General features: G+C 41.2%; 1 protein-coding gene across 1 annotated transcript in view; it reads right to left on the bottom strand.

Annotated features, from left to right (window-relative positions):
• LOC128508666 (inactive phospholipase D5) overlaps window positions 1-16,509 on the bottom strand; it is a 46,407-nt gene that overhangs the window by 4,653 nt on the left and 25,245 nt on the right. Inside the window, exons 2-6 of the mRNA XM_053480093.1 lie at window positions 13,838-13,974; window positions 7,072-7,222; window positions 928-1,036; window positions 606-733; window positions 323-520 (exon numbers count right to left, since the gene is read on the bottom strand). Coding sequence (XP_053336068.1) covers window positions 323-520; window positions 606-733; window positions 928-1,036; window positions 7,072-7,222; window positions 13,838-13,974 — 723 coding nt within the window. The remainder of the gene's footprint in view (window positions 1-322; window positions 521-605; window positions 734-927; window positions 1,037-7,071; window positions 7,223-13,837; window positions 13,975-16,509) is intronic.

Below are 16,509 nucleotides of genomic sequence, written 5' to 3'. Positions count from 1 at the left end.
TGGCAAGACGCTCCATCATGCTGGAAAAGGCATCCAAAATGTTCTTGGATGGTTGGGAGAAGTTGCTTTCTGAGAATGACAAAATTCCGATTGAGCCCATTCCCATGGCTGAGAAGCAACGCCATGCATCAATGGTCTCAGGATGCTTTATTGTTGGCGTGACACAGGACTGATGATAGCGCTCACCTTTATACATTTCCAGAAGGACAGCAAAGAAGCCACTCCAGGAAACAGAGACAGAACTCAGTAAAACATCAAACCCTGGTTACGACCGCGATCATGAGTGACTTTTTTTGGTTTTGTTTGTTTTGTCGGCGCTCACCGAGAAGTAAGCTTTGGCCTGGGAGCTGTTGAGCTGAAATGAGAAATGCTCATCCTTGCTGTAGAGGGCGCTCAGCCTCTTGGACCAAATCGACGGGACATAGTCTTTGTACTGCAGCTGCCAGTAGAGATTGAAGATCCTGTGCAGGTCCACAGCCAAACATCTGCATCCATAAACGATCACGCCGAGCTCCTTCAGCTGCCACACACACACACACACAGGGTAAAAAATCATGAAAATGCTGATTAATTATAATCCAACAGATTTGCTGTAATTCTATCACCATGTACAGAGATCTCCAGTCCATAGCGGCGCTCCCGATGTACATGTGCTTATTGTCCACCACCCAGAAGGAGGACCGGAGCTCGCCTTTGGTCAGGGCCTCCATGTTCAGATCACGCACTTCTGCACCTACAGCAGGAAACAAGAAACATGTTTAATTAACCATATACACAGTTGACCTTGTGCTAAACCCCGACCCCTAAACACTGCATGACCTATCACGGCGAACAATCTCTAATCAGCTTTAAAAAAAATCATCAGCTTTAGTGACGATGAGTTGGTAAAGTTCCTGATATCTGAGCTGAGATGTCGGATGTCCTGACCGTAATTAGAGAGCAGCTCGAGGTCCGGAGACAGCGGCATCCCGCTCGCCACCTTCAGCTGAACCTGCCGCGCCTTCAGACCCATCAGCTGATGGAGTAACAGTCGACCCTGTGGACGAGAGCAGGACATGAACAAACAAGACACGTCTGACTCTGTTCCGTGTGCTCATAAAGGTGCTATGATCATTTCAGTTTAGCATTTAAACATATCAAATTAGGATCCAATCATTTCAGTTTAGCATTCGGTCATTTCAGCTTAGCATTTAAACATTTCTCCGTAGCATTCGGTCATTTCAGCTTAGCATTTAAACATTTTACCTAAGAATTAAAAAGTTTCAGCTTAGCATCTGATCATTTCAGTCAAGCATCCGATTACTTCAGGTTAGCATCTGATTATTTCATCTCAGCATCCGATCATTCTAGCTTAGCATTTAAAAATTTCAGCTAAGCATTCGATCACGTCAGTTTAGCATCCGATCATTTCAGCTTAGCATACGATCACTCCATTTAAGCATCTGATTATTTCACATCTAATTTGGAAAAGAACGTTGGGGTGCTTGTACTAACTGGCTATACATAACTAAATTAGCCTTTCGTCTTTGCTAACACCTACTGTAAGGAACTAGCATTTATTCCAGCAGCTTACATAATCAGCTAGCATGCTAAATCCCAGCCTCAGTAAAGGTATAATACTGGTTAAATTCACAAGGATAGAATGATGTTTTGGAATAATGCGATTCATATAAAAACTAAACTGTATTAGTTACAAATACTTCGTTTTTGTACTTGACTAAGGTACGACTTTTACTTTTACTTAAGTTCTGTTTTGTTTTGTTTTTTAGATTTTGACACATCTAAACTTGAGTGTAATTTCTCCATACTTTGTCCCCAGATAATGTAGACACTAATTGAGTATTTTTATTACTTGTGATAATTCTTTTTTTAGAAACAAATCGGGTGCCACTAGGTAAAAGCTAAATCAGTTAAATGACTGGATCGTTCACTTAATCTTCATTTACCAGGCTACAGAAATCCATAACTGCCTTCAGACAGCAGCGAGGACACAAACCGAGCCGGGAGTGAGCGACTCATTTTTAGTGGCGTGTTCATTGTAGTGATGTATGCTCATGTTTTATTATTAATAATGTCGCTGCATACAGCTGTGCAGCAGGATAGTGTGGGGAAATAAAAAACATCTTGTGCATAATTTACAGCTTTATATACAGTCCAGAAGACCAGGTCTGAGATGGAAGCAAAACGAGGCACTGGGGATAGAGAGGTACAGTAGGTAACGAATATAAAATAAAAAAAATCATCTTCTATAAATCATAATCCTATGTGATGTGATATGGCAAAGGAGGTTCACTGGGGACTTTATTTTCTTAGGCAGTCTCAGAAATATTGAGGCTTGGCTCGTTCATTTTGAAGGAAATATAAATGAATGTGAAGACTAGCATTTTAATATAAATGGTTTCTGAATCAAACGTTATCTTGTTATATTTAAAAACCTTCACACTGAAACACATTAAATATTTATAGTAAAACATTTTGGGGTGTGTTTAGTGATAAAGGAGCTCATTTGTCAAGTATTCTAATTATTCCCATGCAAAGTTAGAAAGTCAGCTATGAAAGGCCAAGCCTATCCCAGGAGACTTAGGGCATGAAGCAGGGTACACCCTGGACAGTGTGCCAATCCATGGCAGGGCACACACATACACACACTCATTCACATACAACTGGCAATTTGGGAATGCCAGTTAGTCTAATCTGCATGTCTTTGGACTGCGGGAATCAAACCCCGACCCTGGAGGTGCAAGTCCACACAGTGGTTAGCAACTGTGCCATGATTATGGAACATCTGGCTGTTATGAAAGATTATGCAGCGTATGTAGGCTCTGAAATATACAGTACTGTGCCAAAATTTTGGAGCCACCCAATTTGAAGCCAGCTCATTTCTTTCTTTGCAACCTCAGCAGCGACCTCATTTCCCTTCTTGTCTCATCCAACCACTCAGCATTCAGCATCAGCAGTATACTAATCACCGGCCTGATCATCTGTCATCATCTGCACCTGTATCTCGCTGGTTCATGGCTTAAGTTAGATGTTATTAACGCCTGAATGATTCATTGGTCACTGTGTAAAAAAACTCTGAAACTGCTCTCAAATAAATGGAGAGCCAAAAACTTGAGAGCCAAAATGGAGAGCCAATTTGAACTAAAAGGAAGATGAGGAAGATCAAGACCAGAAGGTGGCGGCATTGGATCCCAATCACTGGAAAACACCAAAAAGAAGAAGAAGAACTGACTACAGTATATTCCAAAGATTGCAGAATATGATGGCAAAAGAAAAACATATCATGCATTCATTCAGAGAACACCTAAAATACAACCTACTAAACCACCAAGCTATTCAAAACCTCACAGCAGGCCTTTCGCATGGTAGGCGAGAAACCTACCACTGAGCCACCGAGGCCCAAATTTGGTGTATCGGATTATGATACACCAAAATCTAACTGCCCTTATCTTAATCTATCCTAAAACAAACATTGTCTAGGTATTAGAATATTAACACAATTGACTATACACAGCATAAAACTAACAGGTTCTATGATCCTTTCGATGTTCTTTGTGCCAATAGTTGACCGATTCTTTTGTCTCCATTGTTATTGCTTGACACGTCTTCGCTGTACCAGCTTCATCGCCGCTTTTACGCTTGCTTAGGCTTGTCTTGCACTTGCAGAGGATGCATGCTGTATATCTGTGACCATGTTCGCTGTACATGTGACCTAACATCCGTGATGGCTCATGCATGAACAGATGTTTGTATCTTTGAAAGTTTGTTAATCGAATGTTTGTATGTAGGGGACTTACTGTAATACAGTGGAAAGAATGGTTTTTTTTTTGGGGGGTGGGGGTCAATTTAAAGTCTTTACCAAAGGCTTTGAAATGTCGTTATTGTATTTTACTGTTAGCTCATTATTTTGGCGGAAATCTGGTGTAGCTGTTAGTAAAGACACTAGTGTCCTCCAAACTGGACTCAAAATCCCAGAACGCAATTAAGAAACAAAAACGCTGAATCTAGTTAATGATATTTGAGATGATGAGAGCGTCATTAACATGAAATCTGAGCGGAAATTGCAAAAAACAACAACAGCCGCTAGAGGAAGCAAAGTGCAAATCCACCTCCAACACTATGAGCAGGTAAAATAGCATTATGGGTAATGTAGAATTACATTTTAAAAGTAATGTTTTTAATGTTGTAGCGCATTGATGCTGAAATGTAACATCTCTCTACAGTATTACACCGTTATGATGCTCATTATGACATTATCTGTGAATCTAAGTCTTCCTGAGGAAATTTTAAACAGCTGAAGATTCCATAAAAGCGCTTTATCATGGGGCAAATTTAATTCAGCCCCGAAATTGTCACGTGTGTGGGTTTTAACAAAGCCCTGTAAACGATCGTGTGTGTCTGTGCGTGCTCAACCACTTTCCTACATATCGCATGACACAAGTGGGTTTCTGATAAATCACCGCTGCTCTTCCGAGTTAGATCTCAGCATCGATCCTAATCTCGGCGTTCAGAAATGAAGCCGTGGAAGCTGTGAAGGAAACGTTTGCTCCCGCCCCCAGCCTGAGCGATTAGATCTGAGCGAGCAGCTCTGAGTGCAATTTCCAGCCTGCCAAAGAGCTACATGGGGATCCATTAGTGCTCCACGGCTCTGTTCTCTAATGAGCTCGGCGTTTCAGCTCGGCAAACAAGCTCGGCGTCAGGAGACGTGATTTAGCCCATAATAACCAGCTCGGGATGGAGAATCCGAGTTCAGAGATTTGTCTCGGGGAAATGTCCGATCCTTTAACGTCACATGGTGTAAACAGGAGTGTTTTTCCAGAAAACGAAAAGGCAGTGTTTCTCAGCGCCAGCCAAGTCTACAACATCTCTCTTTTTGAAATAATTTATCCTAGTATAGCATAGATTTTCCATTTTAACAAAACAAACTTTGTAGCTGGCTGAGGAAATAAGGTGCAAATGTTGAAAATTGTTGCGTGGGATTTAGTACTGCATTATCCTGTATCATTGTGTTAATGTTTAGACCCATTAGACTCAATATATGATATATTTTTGGGTAAAATTGATATGCCCCAAAAAATATTCTCAAGAAAAGAATTGAGCTAATCAAACGCTTGAAACATGATTCATGCAAATATGCGAATACAAATCACATCGCTTGGGCTAGCTTGCAGCGACACGCGTCATCTGGTATATATACCCAACAGGCACTGTTCCGTACCTATAGAGGTGATCAAGCTCCACAAGGTGGCGATATAAGTTACTCAACACTCAGACCGTTTCCAGAGTTAGGGATGTTAACCCAAGAAGAAGGCGTCAGCTTTCTCGTGTTTTTTTCTTGCTAAGGCACCCCTAGCAGCAATGCTGAAACTGCAGCTTATGCTTGCGTCCATCCATTCATCCATCCATCCATTCATCCATCCATCCATCCATCCAGGAACATCTGTAGTGCAGCAAGGGATTGTGGAAGCCAATGGTCACTGTTGTACCATTTTTACGACTGTGGTAGGACCTCCGGTCAACATTCACACACTAATTTACACATTATAAGTATTTACAATTTACAATTATTTGGTGACGCCAATTAGCCTAGTCTTTGGACTGTGGGAGAAAACTGGAGAACCTGGAGGAAACCCACCAAGCACAGTAAGAACATACAAACTACAAACATACAGAGGCAGGAATTGAACCCGGACCCTTGAGGTGCAAGATGACAGTGCTACTGTAACCACCAAACTACCTTGTCACCCGATTCCAAACCTTTGTTCTTCTAAGGATTTATTTTTCCAGCATCCGGCACTTTTAGGGGTTCTTAACATGCTGAAAAACCTATGAAAATCAGCACACAGTTTGGAATCTGCTGCCATAGGATGCCCGAGTGGTTGGGCCTTTACAGAAGATTTTGCTGCGTAGCATATACTGTACACATTGTTACATAAACATGTAAATTTAGACATATACATTTAGATCTAATTGAGCTGAACAACTTTCATTATGCATGTCATCGGGTCCACTCAAGAGGAAGTCAGTTATTTTGAGATGCTTGCAAACCACACCCAATGGATTTTGATATACTCCACCTAGGGGATTTAAACCATCACCACCAAACTGGGCCCATATGATCGCAAGACTTTGAGGATGCAAAATTGCGAAGGGATTTTTGATATTTCAAACAGTTCAGCAGTGGCGAGGTCTTAAAACTTTAGGGCGAAAAGTGTCTAATAACTTCCTTAATTGTATAAAATCTGGTGACGATGCTGCCGACGCTGATGCTGTTACAGTCAGTGAAGAATCCCCGTAACATGCTTACAGTATGAGCTACTGTTTCGTCACATTATGACACATTTTTGTCTTGAAATGCATGTGCCCACTGTCTTTCTGGTGTATCCGGGTGGAGATGGCACAGATGTTTGGGTCCAATCATTGTTGGTTTGCAATATTTTTATTTTTAAGTCTGCTTGAAATGTTTAACGCTTCTACCAAAAGCAACGCTCACATGCACCTACACCAGCCTTTATAAAACCCATCCAAATGATCTAAATACAATCAGAGTTCTGTGAATCATATGTAAATCCAGATCAAACTCCCACATCAGCATGCAATCAGGACTAGTCAATTTTAATTATTTCCACTAGTTTTCTGAGCTCTTGCCATATAATATTAAATGTAACCCTGTAAATTAAGTAAAAGCCAAGGATCAGCTTGTCTCTCTCCTTAATTTTCAGTGATGTCATAATTATGAGTAGCTGCAGAGGAGATTTACTTACAGTCCCAGAATGCAATGCAGCTATGCGATGTAGTTGGACCAAGGTGTTTATTTAGTTAGCTTGTGATCTATGAGATGAAAAGTGAGACGATAATGATGATGATGTCACTGGGTTGGTATCATCAGAGCTGGCCTGACTAAAAGCCTAAATTATCGCTGCATCACTTTGTTTAAATGGACAAGCTCAATTCCCCTGGATTTAACCACAATTCTTTTTCAATAGAAAGATTGTGCACAATGTTTACTCTGGTTACATAAAATTAGTAATAATAGTAATATATTAAAATGAAATGTAAATGTAAATAAACCTGCTCCGTGGAGTTTAGGTCCCACCATGGTGACACAATCTCCACCGATTTCTGAGCCAGTTTCAGAAGGCCATAGAGTCCGTCGGTCAGTGATGTCGTGCCCTCATGAGAAATGGAGATGTCCTTCGGGATATTTTCCACAAGCATCACCCTGTGGACAAGAGACACAACAGACAGAGTAAATGTTGTGCACTGGTTTAAACATCTGCATTTGTTGTTCAGACATGATGGAGCTCAGTATTAGAAATGCATGTTTGTAGGAATCAGTATTAGAAATGCATGTTCCTAGTGCTTTATCCATAAGGTGCTCTGCTAAGTTAAAGAAGAAAGTGTTTCCCTGTTAGGAAAGGTTCCCAGGAAGGAACACTTATGAACAATTTCCCTTTCTGTATGAGAGTGTGTGTATTACCAGGGTAAGTGTGTGTTTCAAATGCTAAGTTATTGCTCATTAATTTCTTCCTAATATTTAGAACTTGTCAGGTTCATGCGGAGGCTTATTGGATTACTATACTAAAAAGAACCACCTCCATGGTCGAGGGTTCGATTCCCACCTCGGGGTCTGTGTGCATGGAGTTTGCATGTTCTCCTATGCTTGGTGGGTTTCCTCCCGCAGTCAAAAGTCATACACATTAGGCTAATATGTGTTCCCAAATTGCCCATAGTGTGTGAATGAGTGAGCGAGTGTGATTATGTGTGTGTCTGCCCTGTCATGCATTGGCACCCTGTCCAGGGTGTATCCTGCCTCTTCTGGAATAGGCCCCAGGCCCCCGTGGTTCTGTATAGGATAAAGCGGTATAGAAGATAAATGAATGAATAATTCTGGTTAAAAAATTTATTGTGGAAGCTAATGTCACAGCAGACGCCTGATCCTTGAAAATAGACAGTTGGGAGTTATTGCCACATCCCCATCTAGTCCTGACCAAGGCATTTCCGTAGGTTTGGACCATTACAGGAGTTCCTGGGGGGCCAGCATTTTAGACGTTAATCAGACAGGCAGTCCAATCATGGCTTTGCCAGACTAAGAAAACTTTCTACCTTGACGGTATCCAAGCACTAGTGAAATGCAGGAGATTATATAGCCTTTATAAAGATAAAGGAGAGTGTTTCCTTATATAACTAACTGCACAACCAAAAGTCCTGCTTTGACTTGAACATCAAATGGATGAAAATGAGCCTCTTTGGGATAACTTTATACAATAAGTAGTGTTCTTAAACGCCATTGTCCCTGACAATGAGGAAATGGGTAATTATTATTATTATTATTATTATTATTATACAGTATACATAAAAGAAACCTGTTTAAAAGTCCATCTACCACGTTTAACTCCTCAGACATTTCCAAAGCCAATCCAGCCATCGATCCTTCCTTTCTCACATGAATGATTCGGCAACCTGATGAAGTGGCGCATCACCAAGAATATGAGAAAAGGAAAAAAAATGAATGTTTGCAGACAGAAAGCAGCAGCTCGTTATTTTCCCTCCTGTGTTATTGATTACTCGTGAGCTTCATCTGTAATATAAAATTTATTTTGAATGAGAGCTCTAAGGCAGAATACAGGGTTAGTATCGAGCCGCAACTTGGATTAATTGTCGATTTGGGATTTTCTATGGTATTGCTCTTGTAAAATTTCCAATATTCCCATGATGCATTGCACTGCTTGTGTCCTAGATGACTTGGAGATGTTTCTAATTAACTTGGAATCTAATAAACTGAATCAATTCATGATGGTGAAAAGGAATTTGTAGCAACCACAAGAGGTCTGTTTGATAAAACCAAACCTAAGAACCTGCAAAAATATTAGTGCCCTTAGGAAGACCCCTTGTTCATAGGCATAGTGATATAAACATCCAACATTCAGACAATCAATGACTTTCAGCTAGCAGCCAGTGCCAATTGGAATCATAAATTAAGCTTAAAGTGAGGTTCAATGTCTATTCATTCAGTATTTTACTTAATTTACATGTCTTTTTCAATTGTTTTGAAAATATGTAATAGTGTTGAAAATTGGGGATATTGGTAATATTTTTGGGTCACTAGAACAGATTATCTGCATCTACATTACTTTCTATGGGGAAATGCATTTCACAATACGAAATTTAGAAGGCTGAGGTACCTGTACAATGTAAAATGCGCTGTAGAGTGTTCTAAGAAACTGATGACGGTGCCAGTCTGGAATACGTAAAGACCGGTGGTGAGCGCAACAGCACTGGCATGACTTATGGCTCAGGAGGCTCAGGCCATGGTTCAGACAGTGCAGGGCATAACATGGCAGCAATCCGGGATAGCATAGCAAAACTTGGGCAAAGCAAAGCACAACTTTGTTAGAGCTTGGCATAGTTTAGCGGTAAAAAGTGGATGATTCAGCAAAAAGCAGAAGGTAAGTTGGGTTGAGACTTGGCGTGGTAGGTGTCAACTCTGTGTCAACCCTTACTGCTGGAGCTTCTGCAACCACTGAAACTCAGCTGGTCTGTTCATCGCCGTGTGATGAGCTGGAGGCATGGCTTGGCAAATGGTGAACCAACTGGTGAGCTGGTGAGTAGAGAGCAGAAAGTGCTGCTGAGCAATCCTTTCAGCTCCACTTTGTGCACCTTGGAACTCTGTGACATCAATCTCTCATCATAGTACAATACAGTACAGGAAACCTCCTCACCCTGGACACCTTTACACTCTGTTCCCTCAGTCTTTGGTCGGTGCCACCTTCTTCCCCTATAAACCTCACTTTCTACTTCCTAGTGAGTTTTTTCACTGGTATAATACATTTTGTGGCTTCTACAAAACTCTCTTATGAATTTGAGAGTTAAAACGAGCCAAGCTCAACGAAGCTAAAAAAAACAACGCCTCTGAGTTATTTTCCTGCCCCATTAATTGCAACATTACATTTCGGATTTAGTAAGTAATTACCCCCTGCAATTAATACAACCATGCATGTATGAGCCAAGACATAGGTAAGCCAAGATGCTGACTATCTCTCTCCTGATGAAAGTGTTAAACATACTGTATATCTAACAAGTCTTTATTTTTTTAAAAACCGAATGACCGAGACTGTTTAGTATTACATTACACATCGTGCCATTAAAAGCTTCTGAATCAATATCAACCTCCTTCTTGATACTCAAACCCACACTATTAGATTTATTGCCCTGCCAGTAATCGCCTCAAATCGCAGCATGTAACTGAGCTATTAGGAAGAGAAGACTGCGTGCAGTGCTATTATAGGGAAATAATCAAAAGCACGACAGTGAGGACTGCGATTTCATTTAATACAGAATGACACACTGTTTTACTTTTGGTAGTTTTAACACCCTAAAAGGTCAAAAACAAGTTATTGCTTATTGTTATAGTAGTATCAGTTATAATTGGCCTTTTAAAAATCTCTTTAAAGACACACAATCATCCCATCCATCGATCTATTTGCCATAATGCTTATCCTGTGTTGGCTCACAGGGGGCCTGGAGTCTATCCCAGAGAGCTCTGAACACAAAGCCTGGGGCATCCAGCAAGGGGTGCCAACCAAGGGGCAACCGCCAAGTTCAAAGTGCCAAAACATGTAGTTCCTCAACTGACCACTGGGGCTCACTCCAAAAGTGAGTCAATCTCCATAGTTCAACTTTACAACAGAAATAAACATGCTTGCAGTCTGTTACAAAAACAGTTTTGGTCACCATAGCTAGAGTTCCCATTCAAGACAACTGTCCAGGGGTGAATTGTTATGTAACTCGTCAGTTAACATTATATTAAGGTTAGGCATATTTTGGGGTTTGACTGATTTGAGTGACAACTGCATTGCAGGTGTCAAGCCGCTAGCTATCTAGCTGACTTTAGCTAATCAACTAACTAGAACTGTTGAGTTGACATGGTTCGGGCATGGCCATATGGATAGGGTATAGGCTAAAACTAAGCTAGCTAGTTTAACATGGCATAACATGGCAGCCCTCTAGTATAGTATGGCAGAACTTTGCTAGAGCTTGGCATGATTAAAAGTGGATGATTCAGCACAAAGCACAACTTGATTTAAGACTTGGCGTGGGAGGCCTCTATGTCAACCCTTACTGCTGGAGCTCCTGTAATTTGAACCTCAGCTTATCTGTTCTTTACCATGTGATGATCATGGCTTGGCAAATGGTCAACCAACTGGTGAGCTGGTGAATGGTGAGCAGAGAGTGGTAACTGAGGTAAATAGATGCGTTCCAACCAACAGCCAGTTGCTGTTCAAGCCGCCCTTTTTCCCATTTATGGATTAACCGTGCACCAAAATGCCAAGATAACGATGACCAAGCGACCCAAGGTTCAGAACTGCTCTTCAGAAGCTTCAGAACTGCTCTTCAGGGTGACATGACATCATGGAGGGTTTGTCTGGTTCTTTTTTTATACAGTCTAAGGTGCCATTTGAAAACGTCAGCCAGTCTGCCACAAGTTGTAAGAAAAAACCTGGAGGAATACAGGGAGAACATGCAGTCTCCACAAATACAGACCAGAGTCGAGGTTCAAACCGTCATCCCTGGAGGTGTGAGGTGGCAGCGCTAACCACTAAGCCACAGCGCTGCTAATACACAAATATTTACCTCTCTATCTGGGAAAATGGGTAAATCTGGGCCAATGAGTGTGTGTGTGCATGTGTGTGTGGTAAACAGGAAAAAAGCACGGAGATGAACATTTCCATGCCAACAGTGAGTCATGTTGTTACATAAAAACAAAATCAGCATTGATTACTCAGAGCTTTCTATCACATCCGATCAGAGCTGACGTTTCTTGCATTCGTTCCTAAACACCATTCCCACCTCCAGCTTTCCACAGACCACCACAAACGAGTAAAGGACATGCCTCCAGCTTGGACCGAAGCCGAACCAATTCAGTGCTCCAAATTACATTTAGTACACTTATTAGGAAGGAAATGAAGGCCAGAGTGCTCTGGGGAAGATGGAGGAAATGGCTGAGTCTGTGAAATGTTCCCGGTAACAAGCTGCGTGAATCCGTGAGCTCTTGAGGAAAGTGTGATAACAAGGACGACGACGAACATGAGATCAAGGTCACTCTAGTTAACGGGCACTCTCACGACGAGGCACTGTCGCGGTGGAGCGCTAAAGCTCCCATACTGTGCTCATTAAACACGGGAAAAACGCTCCGATACTGCGTGAGGTCATCCGAGTGTACAAACAACTCTAGGTTTTATAAATAATATCAAAATAACAAGAAGTGTAACTTTCTACAAGTTTAGTAAGTATGACAATAAAACATTTCCTAGATTCTCTAGTGTTTAAAGCATTGTTATTACAGTACATATGGACTTGAATCATGCATATGTGAAGCTGTTTTCAGGGGTTGGCGTGGCCAAAAAAAAGTCATACGCTTTAACATTACCAGCTTGGACTGCCTTGTGCTTTGCTCATGTCTTTAAGCCTGATGTCACAATATTTATTTCCATCCAGACCCACATTCACTTCTTTCCAAGACCTTGTATTGACCTTCTCCAGCACATCCATACCCTGACACGCCTATCTTTTTGGATCAGGGTCAGTCTGGACTCATCAAGTCACATGATAAATTAATCTTTATTCTCCCTAGCAAACTGAAGTCTTTTTCCTGATGAGTCTCACTGATAAGTGGTTTTCTTAAGGCTACGCAGCTGTTTAGTCCCAGTCCCTTAAGTTCTCTTTACATTGTACTGTACATGTGGAAATGCTCGCACTCCTGCTATTTAATATAATTCTACTATTGAATTGTTTTTTTTTACAATTTGATTTGTGTTTTTTTTTCTTATATATATATAATATTTTTGGGTTTTTTTCCAATTTTCTCCCCAATATTAGTCGTGGCCAATTCCTCCCCGTCACTAGGGGGCTCCCACATTGAGGCTACTGCTACTAGGAAGACTATCCTGTGTTTCCTCCGAACCGCGTGACGTCAGCCGACCGCATCTTTTCGAACTGCTTGCTCACGCATCATTAGGGGCGGAGTAACACACTCGGAGGAAAGCGCTAGCCGCTCCTTCCGCGTGCGTGAGCTCACAGACGCCCCTGATTGGCTGTAGAGCCGTGATTAATGTGGGAGCGCAAGTACCTCTCATCCCTCCCCCCTGAGAGAGCTCGGCCAATCAGCTCGCTCTAAACCTCCGGCTGTGAGAGGTTACAGCATCACCTGGGGATCGAACCAGCGATCTCCGGATGATAGTGATTTGTGTGTTTAGGTGATCTCCCATCACTCCCCATTTGTTACTCAAACATGATGGGTCAGCACTTTATCTTTTAAATTATAATAATGAGTTTTACAGTTCTTAACTCATTTTTTTAAAAGGTTTGCGTAATTTTCCCTTAGGTGTTTTCTTTGCTTGATGCAGAACAGTAATTTACCCCTTTGGAAACAGGGGAACATCTTTGCCTTGACCACGGAATAGCCAAATAAACGTATACACGCTTCAAGAGAAGGAAAACTTGTTTAAATATTTTAATACTAAATTTATTGCTATACATTATATATTAATATGTATGTTAGAAATTATTAATATAATATACATTACACTACTTTTCTTTTTTTCTGAAGTGTGTACACATTTTTTTGGCTGACTCTGTACATGTATATAAACCCCATGCACACGGGCCTAAGGCAGGAATCGAACCCTTGACCCCCGGAGTTGTGAGGCCACAGTGCTAACCACTGTTTTCCAGTATAAGGTTTTGTAACAGATTCTTGGTCACAAACTCTTTTTAAAAAACTAAAAGTTTTGGATGTGATAAAAGAGAGAGAGAGAACTGAAGAGAAAGTGCTTACTGGCAGACATCGCTGCAGTTATCGTCGTTTAGGATGTCTTCATCTTCTCCCAACACGTCCACGGCTGAAAATATCAGCGCCACAAGGACGGCGAAGCAGCACACGAGAGCAAAGATCACGATGCATTTCTGCTGAGACTGAAAAAAACAACAACCAGAAAACACACACACACGCACAGAGAGAGATTCAGAGTTATTTTTGGTCGTGTTACTTTATCTCTGTTTCACTCAAAAATGAGAAGCGAGTCCATAAATAATGTAAAGGCTCGCTCTGTTTCAGATGGAGAATACAAAAATTACAAAAAGTAAAGACATGAATACATGAATAATGTAAAGGAAGCTGGAACCATTTCAATTCTGCTCTTATGTTGTTTGTTTACTCTGTAATATTCGATCTGATTTCTTGTTTATGAAATCCAGAAATCTAATGTCGCACTTTGTCACGTCAAATTACTGTTATCAGTAAAAATCAGAAAAAAAAACACTTTTCATTAGCGAGGTCGCTTTTTAATCTAGCTAACAGATTCCTATATCACCCACAATGGTGACACGGTGGTGTAGTGGTTAGCGCTATTGCCTGGCACCTCCTGGGTTCAGGTTCTGCGAACATGGAGTGTGCATGTTCTTCCCATGCTTGGTGGGTTTCCTCTGGGTACTCTGGTTTCCTCCCACAGTCCAACGACATGCAGTTGTACCCATAGTCTGTAAATGTGCATGTGAGTGTTCAACGGAGGTCCTACCACGGTCGTAAAATGGGAATAAATACAATGGTGATCACCATTGGCCTCCATGGTCCTTAGTTGGACTAGAGAGGTTCATGGATGGATGGATGGATGGATGGGTGGATGGATGGGTGGATGTTACCCACAGTGCCAGTGCTCTACCTGTTCGAAAAATTCGTTTCATATTTAATTAAGAGAGCGATGCAGCGGCACTTAAGTGTTTTACCAGTGACATCAACAGTAATGCTACAGTCATCATCTTGTGCGCTGCTGACTAGCCGAGTCACAACTCCATTGTTTCGCGCTGCATTGCATCCTGGGAAACCTATGGGTTTCCCAAACCATGCTAACTGTTGACTTAGCTACTATAAATGAGCTGTTTAGATAATGAATAAGTGTGGAAATGTGTGTATGTTGGACATCCGGAGTGTATTCCCACCTCGCTCCCACCGTTCCCACGACTCTCATAGTCTTTAGTGAAAATGAGTAAATAAATGTCGGTTGATATTCATCACACCGGAGCCGACAGTGTAAAATTGGATAAGCAGCGATCCGATTGAGTCCGATGGCATATTTTCTGCTCTGGAGATTTAATAAAGGAGGCGCAATAGATCATTCACATCAGCGGCACACTCCTCTGTCTTCTTATGAAAAATCTTTGAAAAATTCATTTACACCGGGTGAGTAGAGTGCTGGGTTTATACAGTGGGGTCCAGATGTCTGAAAGCACTGGAGCGGAAACTCCATGAAGGTATAACGGGGATAAATTCCTTATATCATCAAAAAGAGCATGTTGAATGAATTATATGAACTGAACCAGAACTTTTTGCAATAAAAATTAAAAAAATAAAATTCTATATTGCAACTTGATCCCAATGGAAAAAAAATTCTTAGATCATTTCTAATGCTTAAATTTTTTTGCAAATGAAAATGTAATTCAAGCATTAAAAATTCTATGCAAAAATACTGACATGATTGCTGTTCAAAAAATACATTCAATATTTACAAATGATAATCAGCAACAAATTGACTGAAATGTAAAAACTTTTTTTTTTTTTATTTAATGGAATTTCAGTGTTTGTTGTAGTGTCCTGTTTCTTATAAACGACAGCAGACACTCCAGCTGTGAATTTGTATAAAACCTGATGATCCATGTTGGAAATAAATTTTAAAATACAAAGACATGAACACGAAATATGGACACATGAATAGTGAAAGTAAAATCCTAAAAATTGGACAGAATTTAACGCCTCGTAACATTCAAACTACTGGACGTTTTCATTCAAAATCTGCCTGTCTGTCTGTCTGTCTATCCATCTGTCTGTGTGCCTGCCAGTCAGTCTTTTTGTCTGTCTGTCTGCCTCTCTGTGTCTGCGAGTTTGTCGTCTTGTCTGTCTGTCACTATCTGTTTGTCTGTCTGCCACCCTGTCTGTCTTTTCTGTACATTATTATTATTATATATCTGTCTACCTGCCTGTCTGTCTTCCTGTGTTTATTTGTCTGTCTGACATTCTGTTTGTCTAGTCTATCTGTCTATGAGTATCTGTCTGCTTCTTTGTGTGTCTGCCTGTCTGTCTGCTTGCATGTCTATCTTGCATGTCCAAGATGGCGCCGGTGAGGTCGGCTGCCGTCACGACTGCTCCGACCACCTTTTCTTTGTTTTTGTTCTTTAAGTTAGTTTACAGCGTTTTAAAACCGGCAAAATTACCACCATGGGGTACATTAGTTATGATAAAGACACTCTTGTTTCTATTGGTATACAATGTACTCACAATTCGACGTTTTTAACTCCGGATCCGAGCTGGCCGAGTGAGATCCTGAGGGACAACAAAGGACGCGACGCGAAGCGGCGGCCCCGAGGGAAACGAGCCGGCGTCAGGAACAGGCTGAGAGCCCGTGCACACCGCACACCTCTGCCTAGCATCCTGCTCGCCAACGTCCAGTTACTGGA

This window comes from Clarias gariepinus, chromosome 20, assembly GCF_024256425.1.
Source record: "Clarias gariepinus isolate MV-2021 ecotype Netherlands chromosome 20, CGAR_prim_01v2, whole genome shotgun sequence".
Lineage (NCBI taxonomy): Eukaryota > Metazoa > Chordata > Actinopteri > Siluriformes > Clariidae > Clarias > Clarias gariepinus.
Note: the sequence above shows the minus strand (reverse complement) of the source record. Positions and strands in the feature narration are given on the sequence as shown.